At 45.6% G+C, this 23,987-nt stretch overlaps 1 protein-coding gene across 1 annotated transcript in view; it reads left to right on the top strand.

Moving 5' to 3' along the window:
* Window positions 1–23,598, top strand: part of Nploc4 (NPL4 homolog, ubiquitin recognition factor) — a 52,541-nt gene extending 28,943 nt beyond the window's left edge. Inside the window, exons 12-17 of the mRNA XM_031354121.1 lie at window positions 3,348–3,508; window positions 14,891–14,962; window positions 18,256–18,351; window positions 19,427–19,543; window positions 20,494–20,596; window positions 21,295–23,598. Coding sequence (XP_031209981.1) covers window positions 3,348–3,508; window positions 14,891–14,962; window positions 18,256–18,351; window positions 19,427–19,543; window positions 20,494–20,596; window positions 21,295–21,452 — 707 coding nt within the window. The 3' untranslated portion in view covers window positions 21,453–23,598. The remainder of the gene's footprint in view (window positions 1–3,347; window positions 3,509–14,890; window positions 14,963–18,255; window positions 18,352–19,426; window positions 19,544–20,493; window positions 20,597–21,294) is intronic.
* The last annotated feature ends 389 nt before the right edge of the window (window positions 23,599–23,987 follow it).

Raw genomic sequence — 23,987 nt, 5'->3', positions numbered from 1 at the left:
CCACCACTGCCGGCGTAATCCAACCTTTTAAGTTAATGTTTCTATGGGAAAATTGCCCCACGGGCCAAAAGAACTGGCACATTCTTAGAATTGTAAGTAGTTCACATCTTGGAGATTGCTACCTTCAATTATTGCTTGGTGAACATTTGGAAATCAGGTCAGCCATGAAATTTTTGCATCCAGAATTGGCTCTTAAAGGATCTGGAACTATAAGGTAATGACTGACCTCCATTACAATAAGATATATAGTCAACCTTGTTTGTTTTTTTTTTAATGTGTATGAGTACACTGTAGCTGTCCAGATGGCCATGAGCTATCTATCATGTGTGCAGCTGCTGGGAATTGAACTCAGGACCTCTGCAGGCCCTCCTCGCTCCGGCCCTGCTCACTCCGGCATAATTCACTGTAGCTATCTTCAGACGCACCAGAAGAGGGCGTCGGACATCATTACAGATGGTTGTGAGCCACCATGTGCTTGCTGAACTCAGGACATTCGGAAGAGCAGTCAGTGCTCTTAACCACTGAGCCATCTCTCCAGCCCCAGTCAGCCTGCTTTTGCTTGAGCATTGAATCTTCCCTTTTGTATTTGGTCTCATCATCATCTTCTCCAGAATAGCTTTGTATAGTGCTGCAGATCTTAATCCAAGGTCTTGGCTACCACAGCTAGGTACCATTCTCCTTCATGTAGGGTCTTTTGGCCAAGAGCAAGTGGGAACCCTGTAAAGGCTCTGGGAAGGGGCTTTCCACTGTCCCACCTCTCTTCCTGGAGCCTGCTTGTTTACAGATAACACCCTAGGACCTGGCGCTTCTGCTCTGAGCTCAGGTACCTTCTGGACACCAAGGCCTTTGTCTCTAGGCTCTCCCTACTTCCTGCGATTTTTTTCACAGCTTTTCTGACTCAGACATGTATAGTGTTTTGCTCAAGAGAATGCCATGCCACACATGGGGTCTTCCTCATTGGTTACCTGCTTCCTCCTGGGTTGTAAGAATGACTTTCTGGAGCCCTGGGTTTGAGAGAGCTTGCTTCTTTATGTCACTTTGAGTATGGGCTTCCTAGCTGGCACTTTGCACAGGAAATGGAAGTTAACTTGCCCAGACTCCTCAGCATCTCATTTAGCCATCCTGAGGTTTCCTGAAAGAGAAGTAAACCATGTGGGTATGTGTGTTTCTTCTCTCAAGCTACTTTCAGAGACTACCTGTGTGGACCAGTGTTACTCCCCCACCCCTTGTTTGTGATTTTGGGGATTGAACTCGGCCTCAAACTTGCTGGATATACTGAGCCCTTTTGGGACACGGGGCGAGGATAGGGTGGAGAGGTAAGGATCTCATGTCATCCAGGCTAGCCTTAAACTCTAACCCTCTTTTTTCTACTTTACAAGTACTGGAATTAGAAATGTGTCACCAAGCCTAGTTCCTGATGCTGCTGCTTTTTAAACAAACAGACCAACAAACCAATGTTGTATCTATAGCTACTACTTACCATTCTGTTCTCACAAGGTTTGCTTTTCCCAATGACCTGTCACACTTAAAAGACTGATCTGAAACCCATTCCTGGTTTGTAGTGCCCTGAGGAAATAGTAAGCAGTTGTGCACATGTGCTTTCCTACATGTCTCCAGCTTTGGTCTCTGCACTCTGAGCCAGAGAGCTCGGGTATGGTGCCTTTGTTCTGTGTGATATCAGATAAGCTGCACAGCTAAACCTGGGTGTGCTGATGACTGGGAATGGTGGTCTGCCAAGGACGACAGAGAAAGGGCAAAGCTCTGAACAGAACAATGGAGATTCGTTTCTGTCCGCACTTGGCCACCAGCTGCAGCTGGCCTTCTGTGTATGAAGATGAATGGCTTAGGGGCCATCTTTTACCTTTGTCTTCTACTTTTTTTTTCATTGTGTTTCTTGGATCTGGGTCAGCGATATATTTGAAAACCAGATTGACTGAATCTCTGTCCTGATTTGCAACTTTCCCAAACTGAAATAGAGGTAGGGTTTAGGTCTCTAGAGCTCTAAAAGAACAATGAACACTGGAGTTATCCTTGTGTAGCCCTGATTCTGGGATTATACGTACTCATGCTACACCTGTCTCATCCTCATCCCCTTAATTTCAGGAGTCCAGTGTAACTGGCTGGCTGGCTCTCTTCTGAAATAGCCATTTATACTATCTTTGTCCTTAATGTTTTGTTTTTGAAAAAGTCACATTTGATTATAAATTACAATGTCACAAATATGTAATTTTGTTACACTTGTGTTTATTTTCTGTGTCTGTCTTTGTGTTTGTGGGCACAGGTATGACATGTGTCCTATAGAATGCATGCAGAGGTCCAAGACAACTTGCAGGAGTCAACTTCTATTTTCTCACGTGGATCTAGGGATCAAATTCAGGCAAGCGATAGGTGCCCTACTGACCTGTTTCTTCGCTCTTAATGTTAGGTCTTTATGGATGGTGCTTGGAAAGAGTGGTGTACTATCCATTAGTGTGGAGAGCTGTGAGCACTCTTGGGTGACCATTGCTATTGGTCTGGGCAGTGTCCTGGCATTCACAGTGTGAGACGCCTGGAGCACTGGCTTGATCTGACCACACAGGTTTCTGTAATCTGGAGATGCTGCATGTTTGATCTGCCTGTTAGCATGTGTTTTCTCTTTTCTGTTGTTTGGAGAGAAAGTGGAGAGGCACAGAGGTACATAGGAGAGCTACAATGCACACATGAAAGTCAGTTCCCTCTTTTTTGTGTAGGTTGTAGGTCTCAAATTCAGGCCAGTCTTCAGACTTGTGTGGCTGAGCCTTATTTTCTTTTCTTCCTTTTTTTTTTTTTCTCTTTGAGACCTTATCATGAAGCCTAAGTTGGCCTTGAACTTGCTATGTAGTAGAGGATGGCCTTGAACTTGCTATGTAGTAGAGGATGGCCTTGAATTTTTAATCCTCCTGCCTCCATCTCCCAAGGGCTAAGATTATAGGCATTTACCACTATGCCTGGTTTATGCTGGAAATTGAATCTAGGGCTCCATTATGCTAGACAAGAACTCTGCAACCCAGCCCCACATAGCGCCCGTGTTGTTACCCCACACCTGTACTTGCCAACCTACCTGCCTGCAAAGGAATCTGCTGTTATTCTTGACCCTTTTTGGTGCTAGAGCTACTAGGATTTAGAACAGTACGTGTCTCTATTTTGTGTCCAAACTGAGTCTGTATGCTCTAACACATAAACACATGCACGTGTGCGTGCGCGCACGCACGCACGCGCACACACACACACACACACACACACACACACGTACACACACGGCTCTGCAGATAGGGCTAGAGCCACCCTCCAGGTTTGATAGAGTCTCTTAAAAGGTTTTTCTCTTACAGGTGGTCCTGACAACCAGGTTCACTTTGAAGGATACCAGGTATCCAATCAGTGCATGGCACTGGTCCGAGATGAGTGTCTTCTACCTTGTAAGGATGCCCCTGAGCTCGGCTATGCCAAGGAGTCCAGCAGTGAGCAATATGTTCCTGATGTGTTTTATAAGGTAAAAATTAAGTAGAACAAAAATATTACATATATGTAGGATAAAATGAATCTGTCTTTGACTCGGTATGCGCGAGCGTGTGTGTGTGTGTGTGTGTGTGTGTGACATGTTGGGTTTAACATGTTACATCAGATCTCATGGTGCAGCTCCCTTTTTCTTTGTAAAGTTGGATCATTGTTAGAATTCTGCTTGCTACACCTACCCAGTTTTTTGTTGTGAGGCTTCCAAGAAAAAGAACAAATAATGGTAGGAAGGAGATACATCAAATCAGATAGAGGCTTACAAGCATCCAGAAGAAACTGAGTAAGCTTGATGCAGTCAGCTGGAGTTCCTGATCAGAATGCCTGGGCAGAGCAGAATTTCCTTGTGAGGCTTCCAAGTAAAAGAACAAATAGCCACAGACAGAGAGAACATCAGCTCAGGTGCTCACAACATCAGTAAAAGCCAATGGAGCTTTCTCTCTACCGCTGCTGGACTTTGATCTCTTTCCCACTGTAGGCACTTTTATGTTAGGGGTGAACACCAGTATTCTGGAAGTAGTTGGCATCCTGCCCCCAGGGTTGTACTCTAGGGCTGTTTTGTTGGTTTCCTCTCCCTGTCACAGAGTTGGAAGCAATACATCCCTAAACATGAGAACCTTAGGAAGCACTTTCAGAATACACACTTGGATCTGAAATGGCGTAGGGCAACCCCACTTCCAAAGCCAGCTCTTGGTGAGCTCAAATTTCACAAGACAGTTTACAGATAAAATGTGCATTATAGCTTGACATGATAAGAGTGTTATTGCTCCCTTACCTACCTGCTACCCTATCAACCGTCTTTTTGGTTGTTTTTGTTTTGTTTTGTTTTGTTTTTTGGGAGCAGTTTGACTGACCTTTCTCTTAGGGTTGGTTTTACTCCTGATTACTTTTGGTTCCTTGTGTCCAGTCTTAATGTTGCTCGGGTACTCTCTTGGACCACTCATAATGCCTTTTTGTGTTTGCTTGTTATATCTCTCTCTATATATATGTTTAATTTTTTTTTTGAAGGGGGAGCAGAGTCTTATGATACAGTATGTAGACTGGGCTGGCCTCAAACTTACAGAGATATTTACCTCTTCTGAGTGTAGGGATTAAAGGTGTGGAGCATTATTTATATGTTTTGTGTGTAAGTGTTTTACTTTGAAGTAAGTCTGTACCACATGTGTACAGTGTCATTGGAGGCCAGAATAGGACATCAGATTCTGTGGGACTAGAATTACAGATGTGTGTGAACCACCGTGTGTGTTCTTGGCCCTGAACTCAGGTCCTTTGCAAAGAGTAGGAAGTATTCTTAGTCAGTGAGACATATTATTTTTATTTATTTATTCTGTAAGAATAAAGTTTATTTCCTTTTATTTTATGAGTATGGTGTTGCTGCCTATATGTATGACTGCATCACATTCATGCTTGGTTTTCATGGAGGCAATAAGAGGGTGTTGGGTCCCCTGGAACTAGGTTAACATGGTTAAGGAGGAGTGAACCTGAGTCCTCAGGAAAATCAGCCATTACACCTAACTGATGAGCAGTCTCTCCAGTCTTTATTCATATTTTTACACTTACACACACACACACACACACACGTATAGATATAAAAGATTTAATTATTTTATGTGTATGATTGTATTGCCTTCATGTATGTAGATGTCTTCTGCCTTGTTAAGGAGGCCCCTAAGCTTGGCTATGCCAAAGAGTCCAGCAGTGAGGTCAGTGTCCGGTGGCCTTCCAGAGTCAAGGAGGCAAGGCCTAAAGGGGTTTTGTAAGGTTTGCCGTCACCTTAAAGAGTCTTGTTGAGACCTGTTCCTTCAAACATAACTGCAACCATTTTTTATTCAGTCTCCATTTTGCTCATAAGGTGAAATTAAGTTCAGATTCTCAGATTCTACTTCCCATTAGTAATTATCCATAGCTGACACTAAAGAAGGCTACTAATAAGCCAAAAAGTTATGGTTGAATCACTTACACCCTGTTATCTCAATGTTCTGAGAGTTACCTGTCCACCACTCTCTTACCTCTCAGGACCAATCAGCTTAAAGGTTAGCTGACAATACTTTGTCTAATTAGCCAAAAATGTTGTACCACTTTCCTACTTGCCTTTAATTTTAGAACCTGGTTTTACATATAAAAAACCTGTCCTGAGGACTGACTGGTGTCACAATTAGGTTTTTCCTTCTTGTGGTTTACCACTTCCAGTATTTATGGTGTACCTTCCTTAAACTAATCTTGCTTACCTGAGATTAGTCTACATGTGTATGGTTTGAGTAGAAATTCCCAAACCCCGATACTCTAGGCTCTCAGGTGAAAACTGGAGGACTAACTCCAGAGGCATAGAAGAAACAATGATGGACAGGCTAAGACTTACTAAAAGCAAGTCAGACCTGAGACTGCAGTTCGTACTGCTGTCCTGCCTCTGCTTCCCTGCCAGCAGAGACAGAAGCTCTGGAGTCTCTGATGTAATAGATGAGGACAGCAGGTTGGCACAGTGTCACTCAGTGGATAGTATCTTGTCCAGTTTCACCCCAAGCATCACATAAACCTGGTGTGTTGTTTTTCCTTTCCTTTCTTTTCTTTTCTTTTCTTTCCTTTTCATTTCTTTCCTTTCCTTTCCTTTTCCTTCCTCTCCTTTCCTTTTCCTTCCTTCCTTCCTTCCTTCTTTCCTTCCTTCCTTCCTTTCTTTCTTTCTCTCTCTCTCTCTCTCTTTCTTTCTTTCTCTGTCTTTCTTTTGGGGGATCCCCACCCCCCCACCCCCAGAGACAGTGTTTCTCTATATAGCCTTGGCTATCTTGATACTCACTCTGTAGACAGGGCTGGCCTTGAACTCACAGAGAATCCTCCTGCCTCTGCCTCCCCAGTGTGGGATTATAGGTGAGCATCACTACCACCCACATAAACCTGGTATGTTTTACTCCTGTAATTCCCAAACTGGGGAGGTAGAGGAAGGAAGATCAAAAGTTCAAGGGCTACACAAAAAGGTCAAGAGTAGCCTGAGAAAACAGACGGGGGGGGGGGGGGGGGGGGGGGGGGGGAGGCACAGAGACACAAACAGAGACAAAGGGAGAAGGAGGAGGAAGAGGAGGAGGAGAAGCAGCAGTTAGCCATTGCTGCTGCTATCACAAGGAGAGATAGCTCAGGCATTAAAAGCACTTGCTGTTCTTGCAGAGAATAGGATTAGATTCCTAGAAACCACATGATGGCTTATAACCACCTCTAACTCGTCAGTCTCATTGAGCAAAGGAGCATGATACTATATGCCTGCCTGATACCAGAGTTAGACCCAATGTTCCTGATGATAGAAGACGAACTGACTCCCACAAAGTGCCCTCTGACTCTCACACATGTGCCATCACATACATGCACCCAGTGTCTCTAAGTTTGTCACTCTAGCCTGGGTGAATGGCAGAGTCTGTTGAACACTGGCTTTCTGCTCCAGCCTCTTCTGAGAACAGAAGGGAGAGGGCTTTTATCTTGGTGCCATTGACCCCTCTGTCTTTGGTCCACACAGGTCTCTCTTATCTTAGCTCATAAGAGCTAAGATAGGGAGTTGGCACCCTGCCCTTTAATTACTAGGATTGAAAATGATAATCAGCCGGGTAGTGGTGGCGCACGCCTTTGATCCCAGCACCAGTACTTGGGAGGCAGAGGCAGGTGGATTTCTGAGTTCGAGGACAGCCTGGTCTACAGAGTGAGTTCCAGGACAGCCAGAGCTATACAAAGAAACCCTGTCTCGAAAAAAAAAATGATAATCAAAACCTATTGAAGTGGGCTAGTGAGATGGCTTAGTGGGTAAGAGCACTGACTGCTCTTCCAAAGGTCCTGAGTTCGGATCCCAGCAAGCACGTGGTGGCTCACAACCACTCATAATGAGATCTGATGCCCTCTTCTGGTGCATCTGAAGACAGCTACAGAGTATTACAGAGAGTTTTACACTGGAGTGAGTGGGGCCATCCTGAGTTCAATTCCCAGCAGCTACATGATGGCTCCTGGCCATCTGTACTGCTACAGTGTACTCATACACATAAAATAAACAAATCTTTAAAAAAAAAACAAAACCTATTGAAGTTAGCTTTCTTTTCCAAATAACTTATGATGTACGTCTGTTTTGGGGGTCTCCATGCTGTGGTTCTGTTTTGTGCAGGCTATTTCTGCCACCTTGCTTCACTACTGTCACTTGAACTGGCCCACACTGCTGCTTCCTTGCTTTTTTCTAGGAGCACGACTCTCTTTGCCAGTGTGGTTCATGCTCAGCTTTCAGGCTGCCTTCTCCTCCTTGGACTTGTGCTCTGTTGTCTTCCAGAGGCTTTTAGGATGTCTCCTAGAGGACCTCTCACCGTGTTACTTGTGAGGTCGCTCCTGACTACGACTTCATACTTTTCTACATATTTACATAGCAGTGTGGCTTAGTTCAGGTTTCATTGATGTAAAGTGGCACTATGACCAAGGCAACTCTTTTTTTTTAAATTAATTTATTTTATGTATATGAGTACACTGTAGCTGTACAGATGGTTGTGGTTTCTGGGAATTGAATGCTCACTCCTCCAGCCTCGCTTGCTTTGGCCCAAAGATTTATTTATTATATGTAAATACACTGTTGCTGTCTTCAGACACACCAGAAGAGGGGGTCAGATCTCATTATGGATGGTTGTGAGCCACTATGTGGTTGCTGGGATTTGAACTCAGGACCTCGGGAAGAGCAAGCAGTCAGTGCTCTTAACTGCTGAGCTATCTCTCCAGTCCCCCCAAGGCAACTCTTATAAAGGACATTTAATTGGTCTGGCTTACAGTTTTAGAGATTCAGTCCATTATCAACATGGCAGGAAGTGTGACAGTGCTCAGGCAGAGGTGGTTCTGGAGGACCCCAGAGTTCTACATCTTGACCTGAAGGCAGCAGGAGTCTTTGTTCCAGACTGGGCAAAGCCTGAATATAAGAGACCTTAGAACCCACCCCCACAGTGACACACTTCTTCCAGCAAGGCCACATCTCCTAATAGTGCACTCATCATGAGCCAAGCATTCAAACATGTAATCTACACGGGGCCATTAATATTTAAACCACACAGAACTTAAGAAGAAGCCATCCTTGTTCATTTTTTTTATATGTATATGTGCATATGTGTAAAGTCAGAGGACAGCATTTGGGAGTCAGGTCTCCTTACATCATGAGACACCCAGGTATTGAACTCATGTATGAGGCTTGGTTGCTCTGAACCTCCTTGCTGGCCTAAACAGCAACATTTCCTACCTTTTGTCTTTAAAATGTTGTATTGAAAATAGGTCAGCTTCGCATCAGTGGTGTTGCTAAATGTGATCCAGCTCTTTGTGTCTGGTGTGGTTTCATTTTGTATCCTTGTGTGCTGCCTGAGACCCCTGAACAGTGTCAGTGACTGTCCACCTTCATCTCTCTCTTTTGTTGAGGGATATTGTTGGAACCAGACCTTACTACATTGCTGGTCCCTAATTCATAGTCCTCCTGTCTTAGACTTTATGAACATGAGACAATGACTTCAGTCTTTGTCTCTTGTTTTGTTTTGTTTGTGACAGAGCTTTTCTGTGGAGCCCTTCCTGTCCTGAAACACTGTATAGACCAGGCTGGCCTCAACTCACAAAAGATCTACTTGCTCTGCCTCCTGAGTTTTGGGGTCAAAGGTCAAAGGTGTACACATCACACCCAGGCTTTGCCTTTTGTTTTGTTTTGTTTTTTGTTTGTTTGTTTGTTTGTTTGTTTTTTGAGACTGGGTTTCTCTGTATAGCCCTGGCTGTCCTGGAACTCAGGAATCCAGGAACTCAGGAACCCCGGCTGGTCTTAAAGAACACGCTGTCAGGATTTCATCACTATGAGTTTTCAAGTATCTTTTATCAAATAGGAAACCTTTTTTTAAAAAAACAAACAAAAACCACAAGATCTCTTGTATAATTTTTACACTTAAGAAAACACTAGTATTTCCTTAATCCTGTTACCCTCATGTCTTTGTCTGGTCTGTGAGAACTTGCAGAAGCTCTTCTCCATTAGTTATAGCTCCATGGGGTTGATTCAGAGAAGTACCAGTTGGAGCAGAGAGAACTATAGAGCAAGTGTTGAAGCAGTGCTGTTAGTCCTCCTGTGGCCTTCGTGGCTGGTTTTAAAATGTGCTGTAGAAATGAAACCAATATTTACCTAAGTCTACTGTTTATCCCACTGTCATCTGTGGTTATAAACACTGAAAATGATAACAGACCCATGTAAAGTGCTGTGTGACCTCACCTGTGCAGTCAGGTTCTAGCCACTCAATTAGAGGTACAGAGCGAGCTCCATGTAAAAGTTAAAGCAGATATACAGAGTGTTATTCTGGAATCTTGTGTTTTATAAACATCTGGGTGTTTCTGCCTGTATGTGTACTTTTCTTGGACTACCGGGGTGGGAGCAGGGAGCCCGCCTGCCCGAGTGCAGTGGAAGAGGTGCTGTTGTTTGTATCCTGTGAAGCAGGGCAGCAGCAAAGAGCAGTGTGCAGAGACTCCTACTCCTGGCTGAGGAGCTGGGAGACCTAGATGTGCACTGACCCATGTGTGCTGTGAGGAGAGCAACAGAGACATATTGGCTGGCTGTGTGGACAGAAAGTGGTTCCCTGAGGGGTCCAGCTGTTGCTGCTTATTCCCAGGACAGTCAGATGTGAGGGAGGGTCTAGGAGTTGTTTTCTTTCACTCAGCTGCCTGCACTCCACATTAGGACCATTGGAAACTGGCTGAACATATTCATTGTGGTCACATTGTCATTTCTGTAAAAAATAGGAATTAGACAGTTAAAGATAAAAACTTTTAATCAATAGATTTACTTTAATTTGAGTATGACCAAATCAGAATATATTTCGATAGTTGAGTGTTGATTGCTACTTCAGTTATTTCTGGTTGTTGTTATAACTGGCTGCATCTTGCAACTTCATATTAGAATTGTTGTGCATGAGATTTTTCAGTTTTAACAAATGTCAGCTTGCTCTCTAAAATTTTATTCACAAAATTGTCTGTCTTTAAAAGTGGGAGGGGTCTACATAGAATTCTAGGACCAGCTAGAGCCATATAGTGAGATGCAGTCTCCAAAACAGATAGGCGCTTTGATGGTTTTAGAATTTGTGCATCTGTGTGATGCATGTGTGGAAGGGTGTCAGGACAGCTGTATGCCACCTGTGTTTGGTAGCTTGAGGTCAACATGTGTCTCTCCTTCTCCTTCCTTTAACCTTTGAGACGGTTTCAATGATTCTAGAGCTCACCATTTAGTCAGAGTAGCCAGCCCTTACATCAACAACCACAGTCAGGCTGCCTTCTTACAGAGCCTGTTTGCTGAGCACTTGGGCCTGGAGCCATCAGCAGGCAATCATAACTCGAGTTGGATGATGGTCCTTGTAGGACAGGCAGGCACGTCAGAGCTGAGACTAGAAAGATCATGAGGTGAGCTGAGGCCAAGCAGGTTCACTTTTAGGAGGACAATATTTGCATCCAGACAACCAGTCTTTTCAGAATGGTTGGGGGTGGACATGTCAGGCCACAGAGATATGGAAGGTGGTTTGGGAATCTTCCTATTAGATATCAATTAGAAAAGGGGGCTTAGCAGGCAAGTATCAGATTCTAGAGGTCTTAATGAGGAGGGCCAGAGCAGAGGGGTGGGACAGGACCTGTGCCCAGTTATAAGCTGCACTGGATAGGCTGTGACAGTAAGGTTGAGGAAGAGGTCTCTGTTGTAGAAGGCCTATCCTTTGGTCCACTGTGGAGTTAAGGAGCTTAGATGCTACAAATAGCACCAAACTTTCCAAAGTAATTTAGAGACATTTAAGAGACTCGGTGAGGAACAGGAACAAACCAGCCTTTTGGCAAGCATGAATTTTTCTGGCATAGTGTACTGGGTCTGTGAGACCAGGCACCAACATTTACATTTCCTGTTTTGTTTTGTTTTGTTTTGTCCGAGACAGGGTTTCTCTGTGTACTGGCTGTCCTGGAACTCACTCTGTAGACGCTGGCCTCGAACTCAGAAATCCGCCTGCCTCTGCCTCCCAAGTGCTGGGATTAAAGGTGTGCGCCACCATCGCCGGCTGCATCTCCTGTTTTTGAAGACATGGTATTTCTGTATAACCAGAAACTTAGGATCGTCCTAGGATCCTCTGCCTTCTGAGTGGTAGATGTTCACTTCCGTGCCCAGCTGACAGTGGTTTTTAAAGCTGCTCTGGACTGGCTTAGTAGCCAGTTGTCAGCTGTCAATGAGGCTGAGAAAAGCTCAGACAAGAGAGGAGGAGTAATGCCAATAACGAGGGTGTGTCTGCATAGGAAGTACAGGTTATAGCTCCCAGACATATGTGAGAGAAGCTGAGATTGTGAGAAGAAAACCAAAGGAAGCATATTGGGCAAATCTGGGACGCTGCCCTGCCAGTGCCAGTTGTGAAAGGACCCAAAGGTGGTGCTCTCTGGAAGGAGTGCTGCTGTGAGCTGAGCTGACAAGTGGCCTGGGCTACATCTTTCCTGGTTCCAGGGTAGAAGAGAGAACACTGCTAACATCCATGAGCTCCATTCTGAGGCTGGGTACTGTATACTCCACAGTGGAAGTTGCTGTGGAACCCATGAGCAGTCAGTCCTCTTACAACTGATTCCTTATGCTCACTACTACTTAATTCTTGAGATGATTTTTTCAGTATTAAAGGTAATTATTAAATGCTACCATATATTAAAAGAGTCCTGTGTTCTCCCAGATTTTCCTCACTGCCATACACACTGGCTCTACTATCTGCTACTTACTGGGACAGTCAATCACAGCAGCCTGTCATTTCTCATGCACTGGGGACAAGGACAGTGCCTGTGACATGTGCAGTTGGGAGGGGCAAAGAGACCAGGACATGCACAATCCAACCCAGTAGGTGCATGAGAAGCACCATGTGTTGCTTCTGTTATCTCTGGCAGGCATCCTGCAGGTGTGCTGTGAGTGCAGCTCCCTGTCCCACAAGCTCTTGTGCTCTGAGTGTGTCAGATCAGTGGTGCTAGTTACCTGTCCTACCAGTTGTTAATGGAGCAACAGCCCAGGTATTCATTGATGAATCTAATGCAGGGTGATACCAGCTAGTCAGTGAGTCACTCACCAAGCTGAAGCCTGTGTTGGCCAGGATAACAAAGACACCAGTATCTATGTTTCTGTGGTACCATGACACCAGTGCTTGCAGACATGGACTGCAGTAGGCGGTGAGACGTTGGGGACCATGGTTTCTTACTCTCCAGGTCTCATTCCAGGTGTAGATAAAACTGCTGACACTTTGGCAGCTGTCAAACTTAGAATTAAGATGTCTTCCTTCTAGTATATTCTGTCTGACATTTGCTAAGGCCCATAAAAAGTAATTGCCTTTAAAACTGTGTGTAGGACTAGGAATTGGCTGGCAAAAGCATTTGAGTGAAGGCATGGGGGGGTGGAGATGCAAGTTACCCTTTTATCCCCTAGGGAAAAATGGGAGCTACAACACCTTTATTTTTGTGGTGAGCAGAAAAGGTACAGTTGGGTAGTTAAGTTTGAACGAGAATAGCACAACACAAAGAAAGGGTGGGGATTTTAACAAGAAAATTCCCTGGAGGGGAAGATTAAAGTGAACAGGTGCTGGAAAAATGTTTCTGCATATTAGAGCTTAATTAGATTTGAAGATGAATTCCAGATGGGCTAATTATGTGTGAGTTGTTGCAGGTTATTTCTTGTAGGGGCAAGCATGTATTTTTGGAAATGGTGATTTAGTTTGATTGGGTTTGATTCCTGCCTCCTTCCCTGTTTCCATCAAGAAACTGTCTTTTCAGAGGCCCAAGACCCCCCCCTCAGTAGGCCCACATCTTTGGGACCCCTGTCAGATATAGCAGAAGCACAGAACATGGAGTCCATACTGACCTTGATCACATGTGTAGGGAAAAAACATGTGACCCTTCCCCAGATCAGTGGATGGTCATGACAGGAAGCAGGCAGAAGCTAGTAGGTATTGTAGGAGCATGAAACCTTGTTTGACATGAAGAAGGGACTAAACTCACACTTGCCACATAGGTGTTGCATGGATTGATATAGGTGTGTGTGTGTGTGTGTGTGTGTGTGTGTGTGTGTGTGTGTGTGTGTGTGTGTGTATGTACATGTACTTGGGCCAGCTCTTTTGATAGGGCAGAGGACAAGGCTTTGTTGAAACCTCTGTAGGAAACAGGACTAGTTTGGGGCTATATTAACTTGGGAACAGCTTGCAGTGATTGTCTCAAAAGATAGCCTGGCTCTCTGAGGTCCCTGAAAGGTGTGGATATGCTGGGAGTAACCTTATGGCACACCTTGGGAACATATGGTTTCAAACAGTTTGGGTCTGAGGGCTTCGATAAACAAACTTTTATGTAAGGACCTATAATTAGAAATTATCGACACATTTATGTACAGCACAATGAATGATGTTAAGTGTTGATTTAGATAGAAAATATGACTCCTTGTAGGATCTTTTAATAAAGAGCACCAGTTCTTAGAAATTTATTTCTAGAGCTCTGTTTGAACTCAGCATGTTTGACATAAATCACATCTAATTGTCATTTTATGATTAATGAACATATGTTGGCCATTTTTACCCATAATTAAACTTGATGTTTTGTGCATCTGACAAAGCAAAGCAAATTTAGAACTTGACATATTGGTGGAATGTATGTGTGTGCATGGATGTGCATGTGTGCTCTGTATGTGTGTGCATACTTTTTTGTACATGTTTTTATTTTGTGTATGTACTAAGTTTTTATAACGTCTGATTGTCAGAGGTGTAAGAGTTTTTAAGAGAGAGACTTTGAGTGACTGTGGAAGAACCTGCAGGCTGTTTTCAGCCATCTGTGGTACCAGGTTATGGTCAGGTGGGGTGAGTCCTGTGCTCCTCCTTGGGAAGTAGTACCCCAGGAACAGACAGGACAGGTTGTTCTCTAAGGTCAAGGCCATAATAATAGAGTTCTAAAAAAACAATGCAGGGAAATAATTTCAAAATATGTCCATTTCGTTTGGAGACAGGTGTCTCTATATTCCTGGACCTCACTTCTGTAGACCAGGCTGGCCTCAAACTCACAGAGCTCTTCTTACCTGGTTTTCCAAGTTATGCATTTAAAGGCATATGCCTGCTGTCACACCTGGCCAAACCATAGCATTTTAAGAGAACCGGGAATACAGCATGTGCATCTGTAATTCCAGCCCTGGCAAGACAGAGACAGGTTGCCACAAGTTCAGTGCCAGCATGGTCCACATAGTAAGTCCTCAAGATGCGGTTTTGAAAAATAATAAAAAAACAATAATAATTTAAAAGTAGAAACTGGTGTGGAAAGCACACTGTCGCTTCACCTTTTCTCTCTCTTGTTGACTTTTGTTTGCTTGTTTCAGGACATAGACAAGTTTGGCAATGAGATCACCCAGCTGGCCCGTCCCCTGCCTGTGGAGTATCTCATCATAGATGTAAGTACTCCTTTATATTCATACTTACAGGCCGGTACCTGGTCCCCATGAAGGTCAGAGCTCGTAGATGATAGCCACTTGAGTCACACACTGCCACAAGGATTCTTTCTTGATTATCAAGTCCCAAGTTTCCAGAAACTTCACAGTTTAAGCAACCTAGGGAATAACTTTTCTCATGATAAAGTACAAGCAAAAGATACCTACCTCCAGTTCCACCCTATGCCCTCTAGAAGGCAGTGAGTCCCGGGGCTGAACAGTCCCGTATATCTAGGCTTGGCTGGTAGCTGCCCACTGCCAGGAGGTACAGATGTTGCCCTGCCTGGCACAGCATTAGTACTCTTGGGGGCCACTCCATCAAGAGTTTCCTGGGAGCCGGGCGGTGGTGGCACACGCCTATAATCCTAGCACTTGGGCAGAGGCAGGTGGATTTCTGAGTTCGAGGCCAGCTTGGTCTACAGAGTGAGTTCCAGGACAGCCAGGGCTACACAGAGAAACCCTGTCTCGAAAAACCAAAAAAAAAGAAATAATAATTTCCTGGGACACATCTATAACTTAGTGTCTGTGAGTAGGGAGTGTTGTTTCTGGACAGAGCTCTAGGCAGTAAGAAGAGCTGGCTCTGCTGTGTCTTCTCAGAATGACTAGAGGAATGTCATGGCACAGAGACACATTCATACCATTGGCCACAGGGCAGTGAATACTCCAGGATAAAGCCTCGTGACTTCATAGCAGCTGGAGTACCGCTACCTTCCGGGGTTTTGTCCAGAGCATTGGAGGTGGCTCATATTCTGCATCAGTGCTGTGCTAGAATCTATACTCAGACTGCATTTGGACTTAGGGTGGGTATATGATTCAGGCAATAAAATATTATTGCATTTGAGCATTGCATCCCCCTGAGCCTGGCGCACTGAAGCTCCATTTCAATTGACAGTTCCTGAGAATATATTTATTACCTAGACCATAAAGGCATCTGTTACTATACTACGTGGGTGTAATTAAGATGAAAGCAGACGGATGGATGAGTCGGCTTCCCTTCACCCCTAGCAGCTCCCCACACCTTTCAGCCGCATTGGGTGGCTAGAGAACATTCTAACCTAAAGTACCCACATTCTCTCTGTCTCTATGCAGATGAGGACTAGGAGAGCCTTAGATCAACTGTCCAAAGAGTGCTGTTAGCTCTTTCTCTGGTGCCAGAGATAGGATAGATCTGGACGAGGGCTGTCTGCCTCTCCCTCCTCCAAACCCCCTTTTTAGACAGGGTCATGCTGTATAGCCTTTACTAGGCTCAAACTTGTAATCTGGCCTCTACCTCTTCAGGGCTTCAATTAGAGGTGTGAGCCACAATGTCCAACATATCTCCTGGGTTTTTGTTGTTGTTTTTGTTTGCTTATTTGTTGTTGGGTGGGGTTATTGTTGTTTTGTTTTTGAGACAGGATCTCAGCTATGTAGCCCTGACTTGCCTCAAATACAGAGATCTGCCTGTTCCTGCCTCCTTAATTCTGGGATTAAAGGCATAAGTCACTTCACCCTGAATATCTGCTGCTCTCAAATTTAAAAGTAGGATAGCTTTATCACAGCAGTTTTTGCATACTGAATCATCCCCAAGCCCTAGAATGGCTGTACCCAAAGCCAACCCGGGACAGTGTGAGCAGGGTTATGCAGCTGTAAGCACATGCAGAGGAGCCGGATCAATTCCGTGATCCCCTGGAGCCACCACAGACTCTGTGCTGCTCGAGGGGCCTCTTGCAAGGTTAAAGAGTGCCCTCCTCCTTTAGAGGGAATATCCCCCTCCCCTTGGAGGCTGAATTTAGAGCCTGCATGTATAAGACAGGCACAGTGTTACATGCATTCATTTCTGCTTGAGTTTTCATTATTTTGAGGTAAGCTCTCCCTTAGTTGCCCAGCAGCCCTCACACTTGAGGATCTCCTGCTTTGGCCTCTTGAGTAACTGCACCACAGGTATATACCACAATACCTCTGGGTTAATGGTAAATACTAGTAAATATTCTATAGTTACCCTTCTACTCCTGTTTGTGACTTCCCAGAAGAGACCTGCGTCTCCCCAGGCTTTTGCTCACAGTGTGGTAATACTCCCTGTCTAGTGTTCTAACATGGCTGGAACTGTGCTGTCAGTACCTACTCAGTGCCTCATGGGGAGATACTCCAGTCGTGTTTCTTACATGGTACAAGTCCATATACTTGGCCTCACCGCTGCAGATACTTTTCTGTGAAGCGCCATGTATCTCTGATGCATCTGATGGTTCAGCTTGTCCTTAGAGTGCTGACATTGGCAGAGCTGAATCCAGAAATAGCCTGCTGCCTCTGCTGATGTAGAAAACAGATCACAGCGACCAGAGCAACATTTTCATTCTTTTAGAAATAGTCTCACAGGAGTCAGAATAGCTGCTCTATATCTGGAAGGGGTATGACCTGATGATGTTAATGTCACGTGCAGAGAGAAGAATGTCAGAAGTGTTGGTAGCTTGCACTTGGGTACGTTTGTGGGGAAGAGGCCTTTGCCAACAGGAATGCAGCCTGTGTTTGTATTCCTGCACATTCACCAGTGACCCTGAGGCTTGTATTGATTGTGTTAGATTGAAAATGCCCTCTGCTATTAACCAAAGCATGCTGGAATTGGAGAGATGGCTTACCTTCAGTAGAGTCTTGACTTTGGTTTACTTACCTTGGAGGAAACAACTGCCCTGCCCTGCCTGCAGAGCTGTGGGCCTCATGGAAGTCACAGGGAATTCTCAGGTCTATACAGGCTGACTCCACACTTGCTTCCAAGCATAGTATTGAGAATTTTATGCTTTTAGTCTGTCTCTTGCCTTTTGGTGTTCCATTCCTTTCTGCAGTTCCCTGATTTGAGCAAGATGAGCTGGTCATATACATCTATAGTGCTGCAATACTATAAGTATCATGCAGCCGCTGAACAGCCAGGAGCTGCTCACATGTGAACCCAGTAAGATATACACATTTTTACTGGGCAGTGGTCACGCATACCTTTAATTCCTGTACTTGGGAGGCAGACAGGCAGATCTGTGCGTTCAAGGTCAGCCTGATCTATAGAGTTGAGTTCCAGGACAGCCATGGCTACACAGAGAAACCCTGCCTCAAAACACACACACACAAACTGTCGATGTTGTTCTCAGGGTCTGAAGATCATTATTTGAGGAAGACACAGTCTCCTTAACCCAGCTTATATTGAGTGCCGAGATTCTTGCATAGGTGGGAGAGTACATCATGTTCTGGCACAGTGTTACAGTCTGGTTTTTTTTGTTGTTGCTGTTCTTTAGATCACAACCACCTTCCCCAAGGATCCAGTTTACACTTTTTCTATTTCTCAAAATCCATTTCCTATTGAAAACCGGGATGTACTGGGTGAAACACAGGTAAGCTCTTTGTCTTAGAGACAGAATTTAAAGGAACTTCTAATTTTTATCTAACATTGGTCTGATTTTCCCAAAAAGTGCCATTTCCACACTCCCTTGATTGTTTATCTGACCAGTCCCATTAGGCCCTGTTAACTTAGATGCCCCTTTTACTAGGCAATAGATAACTATGCTTAAATCCATGGGCCAGGCTTGTCAGAAATCCATCCTCACTTGGCTTCTTGATGTTTCCAATATTGTTTATCACTTTTTGTTGTCTACCAAGCTGTCTCTGGTTTGTATGTGAGTGTCTCGTACAGTAGTGATGCAGACAGTCTTAGTTCCTGTTGGTCTTCCCTGCTTTGCTCTCGGGCTTGTGGGGTCCATCAGGCTTCTCTGGGTCCCACGTGGCCTGGCATATGGTGTTGATGGGCTCTGTTCATATCTCTTACCCCATCCTTTGCACTAACCTTAGATCTAAGCAGGATTGAGTTCCATTTCTGCCCAGTACAGACTTCCTGAGTCATTTGGGATTGCTTGGTACCAGTATTTCAGGATCTGATTGGCTGAGGAACAGCTGTAATACTTGTGGTGTGGTTCCTCACAGCCTGTCTACCCAGATATGTTAGATGCCTGAGGGTGCAGGGTGGTGCCAGTTACTTGGCAGACCTTTGAGATGCCCGCTCGCGGTGGTCCTCTTGAATGTGTCTGGTTGTTTAAAAGCTGTCCTTACCAGGTGTATGCCTTTAATCCAAGCACTCAGGAGACAGAGGCAGGCATCTCTCTGATTTCAAGGCCAGACTGGTACAGACAGCCAGGGTAGGTAAGGGATGATTTCTGTTTACCTGAGCAATGCCTTGGATCTGAACCCACTTACATACCTGGGTCAGTTGTGCTTAAGGTCTCCCCCGAGCAGGAAAGTCACATTAGCCCTACGGCTCTCTGCACCTCTTCTGTAGTTACTTGGTGGTTATTGAAACAGGATAGTATATCTGTGTTGTTTACTGTGTACTTGTTTAGTAGGAAGCAACACTCTTTTTAATGCTAGGGATTTGTGATAAACTTTTTTTTTCCTTCCTTTTGACTCGTTCCTTAGGACTTCCATAGTTTGGCCACCTACTTGTCCCAGAATACCTCATCCGTGTTCTTGGATACCATCTCCGACTTCCATCTCCTGCTGTTTCTGGTCACCAATGAAGTCATGCCACTGCAGGTATCAGCTCTGCTGCCCTTTTGCTCTTTCAGCTCCCAAGGACTGGTGTCAAGCGATAGCCACCCCATGTCCAGCACGTGAGAATATGCAGGCCACAGTGCTTCTCGAGGGACCTTTATTTACTGTTGATGGAGTATTTGACCTTTAGCCTTCATGGTGAGGGACAGTTTGGTTATTGGGAATTATCTGGAGAGCAGAGGGGAATGAGCTATGTCCTCTATCTAGCCTGGAGCCCTGGGGACCCCACAGTTGAGACAGCTTCAGAACCAATGTCTCTGAAGTTTCCTGATGCCTCCTCATCTTATGAGGCAGCACTGCTAATGGCCTGAGCCCAGGAGGTTTTGCCAACTTCCAGGTCCTGCACACACCATTGCACACTTGGCATTTTAGAGATACACCATAAGGGAGAATGACTGTGAATGTTTTGCAGATGGTGGGTGCTCTCTGAACAGAGCAGGGCAGCAGGTCACACCAGGAAGCCTGTGTGCATGCCTTGGGCATTCACAGCTTGAGAGTCCACAGAAAAGCAAAGCAGATAGGAACAAGTCACCTGAACTTGATCACTCTAACTCCATCTCTTTCCTTGAGGGTGATTAAATAGAGCTGTCTGTCCTTCCCAGGATATTTCTGTCTAGCAGCTTGTAATTGTCCTTTTATCTTGCTGGGAGTACATTCATAATAACATACATGCACCTAGCTAGGCATGGATGACATGTTCAGAACCCAGTATGGTGCTCTACATGAGGAACTCTGGTTTTCCTGGTTGTGGTCATCCCTGCTGTCTGAATAGGAGGTGACAGGCCTAAGGCATCTTGTATTTTGCAGCGACAGGTTCTGAGATTCTTTCTCAATTTTCTTTGAAAGATTTATTGATGCTAAGAGAAAAAAATAGTAAGAGTGTTTTCCCCTCAATCAGAGCAAAATGAAACCCTCCTTGTGGCTTCTTGCAGGACAGTATCAGCCTGCTGCTAGAAGCCGTGAGGACCAGAAATGAGGAGCTAGCACAGACATGGAAAAAGTCTGAACAGTGGGCCACCATTGAGCAGCTATGCAGTAAGTGTTCTCTGTTCCCTTCTGCCAAGGTCATAGTCAATGTATAGAACATAAGCTCTGTTGCTTATACACTGGAGCTCTGACCCCGGTGCCTCCTTGAAGTGCTTAGGCAAAGGGACAGACCTAGGTAGCCACTTTGGCTGGACTTATTAACGGTTTGCAGAGGAAGATATAGGAATATACTATCATTCTTCAAGGACATGGCAACAAAAACATGCATGCCCATATCACTGCATGCCCATCAGAGTACTAAAAAAACAAACAAACAAACAAACCTGACAGTATCAGGCACTGCGGAGAACATGGGCAGGCAGGTTGACTTGAATTCTACCGGGAGTGGGTGTGAGTTTCTTAGGAAACTACACTACAGATATTTGGCCTGGGATGTAGCAGTCTCACTGTTGAACCTTTGCCAGGGCAAAGGAAGATACAAAGAAAGCCCACAGAGTTATGTGAGGGTGAATCTACGCAGATGCTCACTGCAGGGGTGTGATGGTTCTCGCAGAAATACCTAGCAACAGGAGAACATACTTCAAGTGCGAGTAGGGAGGTGTTTGCTTACTGGAGCCAGAACAGTTGATGTGCTGACAGTTTGGGCTTAAGCAGTAGGGGCTTTTGAGCCACCCTGCCCTGCCATGCGGCTCTCAGGAGATGTCTTTTTCTGTGCAGACATGACATGTTCTCACTTTACCCTCCAGGCACCGTTGGTGTGCAGCTCCCAGGCCTCCATGAGTTCGGTGCAGTTGGGGGCTCTGCACGGGCTGCTACCTCTGCTATGTGGGCCTGTCAGCACTGCACCTTCATGAACCAACCAGGCACAGGCCACTGCGAGATGTGCAGCCTCCCCCGGACCTAGGGCTCTGGGCCTCTGCTGCATGGGACTGGGCCAGCCCAGCCCTCTCTGGAGTCTGGAGCGCCACATGTTCCCTATAAGGCCTGAAGCCCACAGCCCTGACACAGTGGAGCCAGCTACCCTGGTTTTCCAGATACACTGAAGCGTCTCAGTGCAGAGCTTGAAGAGAAAGAACCCCAGCTGCTGTGCTGGGGTTGAACAGAACCTCCCAACTGGAAAGGCAGAGCAGACCTGCCCAAGAGCACCCCACATGCCTCATTTGGTTAATAGCTCCCCGCTGTATTGGAGGGACTGAACACCTCCAGCCAATCACCTGAAATTGGGGGTGCACAGAGAGGGTGCTGCTGTCACCCAGCTATCTGTCCTTCCTCTATGATTTTTGTTTTCTGCCTTCCCACCTTCTCCCCCAGTATTTGGATGGATGGATGTTCCTGGCTGTCTCTGTTCCCTTGCTGTGGGGCTATGTCCCTCCTTTGGGAGCGTGTGTGGCTAGGGTGTGGTGGTCTTGATCTGACATGCAGTGTCGTAGGTCACTGCCCTTTACTTGCCTGAAATCATCAGTTATCAGTAATTCCCACCCAGGAAACTTTTATTTATTGTTTTTTAAAGATAAAACTGCACAGATGGGAGTGAGAGATTTAACTCTGCTCTTTCCTCCTTCAGTGCAGCCCCTCTTGGGTGGTTTATTGGGCAGGAGGCCACCATCATTTCTCCTCTGAAGCAAACCTCAGTGCCTGAGACTTTCCTGCCACGTTGCAGGCAGTGGCAGTTGGTAGCATGGGTGATTCATCAGAGCAGTAGTGGCTCTTGCCTGACAGTCAGCCCCTTCTCATGTCTGTGAGCAGCCCTGGAGTTCTGGTCCCCTCTCCTAGCACTGTTCCTTTACCCAACGAGTCCCTACACTATGGCCTTCTTGTACAGTGCTGTGGCAGTTGAGAAAGCCTAGAAAAGGTGCCCATGTGACCACTGTGAGGCCAATAGAAACAGTCTCTGAGGGCCCTGTGTGGCTGTATTATGACAGCCCTTACCCAGGTAAGACATGGATATCTTGATGCCTCGTTGCCTTAATGAGAGCTAAGTCAGCTGTCCTTCACCCTGGGAAAGGCCATGCCAACTGTGGACTGCTGGGAGCCATGTGTGTCACTTTAGTAGAACACACCCATGCTTCCTTCTGCATCTTTGGCCCTGTGGACAGAACACTTGTTGCTAGGTTATTGTGTGGCAGGACTGGCTAGCAACCATTGGTCTCACTTGGCATGAGATCTGAAGCTAAAGCCCTGGAACTCTGGAGCTAATGGGCTTGGTTTGGTATTGACAGGGTCATCCTGGAGGTTAGGAGTGGTGGAGAGCAAGGCAAGCAATCTCTCCAGCTACTGCCAACAGTATATAGAGAAAGTGCTGAGGACTGTCTAATCTCCCTCTTCGGAGTGTCCCTGGCTAGGGCTTCCCATTTCTGTTTCTTCTGGTCCCTAAGTCTGGTAGACTGGATGTCCTGTCATTTCTGTGTCTGCAACTTAGCTGTGTCTCTGATGCCAATCACACCATTACGCAATGCTGGGCAGGCAGTGCTGGGCAGGCAGCAGAGACTCTGGAACCCTGTTTGCCATGGCCTATCCCCCATTCATCTTTGTCTACAGAGTTAATTACACTCTCATGTTCTGGCATCCACGTAATTCTTGTTTTCTCTGACTTTTAGCTAAAGAAATTTTTGTGATTTCTCTGCTTATGGTTTTGAGTTACTCTTTGTTCAGTAATGCACTTTATTTTATTGTCCAAAGAGAGTGAAGCTAAAACTACCAGCTTGGGGTGAGCCCTACAGAAGGTTCAGACCTGGGCGGCTCAGCTACCTCCTCCTACATGGGGGTGGCCCTGGTCCCACCTCTAATCCCTACTATCATCAGGCACTACAGCTCGAAAAGAGGTGCCTGTGAGCACACCCATCCACGTGAACCCAGTGGCTGCCATGGTCCTCTTCAGGCTCAGAGATGGGGTCTAGCCCTGGCCTTGCTCTGACCAGCCTGCTTCTGGGACATGGGTGCTCCCGCTTCGGCTCTGCTTTGGGCTCATAGGTATGCATTGGCTGGGTGTGGACTAGTATTTCTTTTACCCCAGCCCTGCAGTGGAACCTAATAAAAGCACCTGAAGCGATTGTCCTGCTCCCAGTGCATTGTTCCTATGCCCAGAACCACTCTCCACCGGTGTGGCATGGATGTGTTGCCTTGTAAGGCATAGGGACAGTCTTGAGTGTTAGAACCTGGTGTGCGGAAGATAAACTGAGGGTGCTTCCAACTCTGGAGGAGACTCCGATGCTGCAAAGGAAGAAGAAATTCATCTCCCACTTGTTTCCATCCAAGGTGTCTTCAGAGCAGCCTGGGACCTCGGCTCAGATCCGTTTCAGAGGCCACCCAGAAATGATAAAAGAGGCCCAGGCTTCACCCTCCGGTTAAAGTTGTGCTTTGGTTTTTTTTAATTTTTATTTTCTTGCTTTGTTGTTTGTTTGTTTGAATTTACAGCTGGGCATGGTGATCCAGTACTGTC

This window comes from Mastomys coucha, unplaced genomic scaffold (genome assembly GCF_008632895.1).
Source record: "Mastomys coucha isolate ucsf_1 unplaced genomic scaffold, UCSF_Mcou_1 pScaffold5, whole genome shotgun sequence".
Classification (NCBI taxonomy): Eukaryota; Metazoa; Chordata; class Mammalia; order Rodentia; family Muridae; genus Mastomys; species Mastomys coucha.
This window is presented reverse-complemented; position numbering and strand designations above follow the sequence as displayed.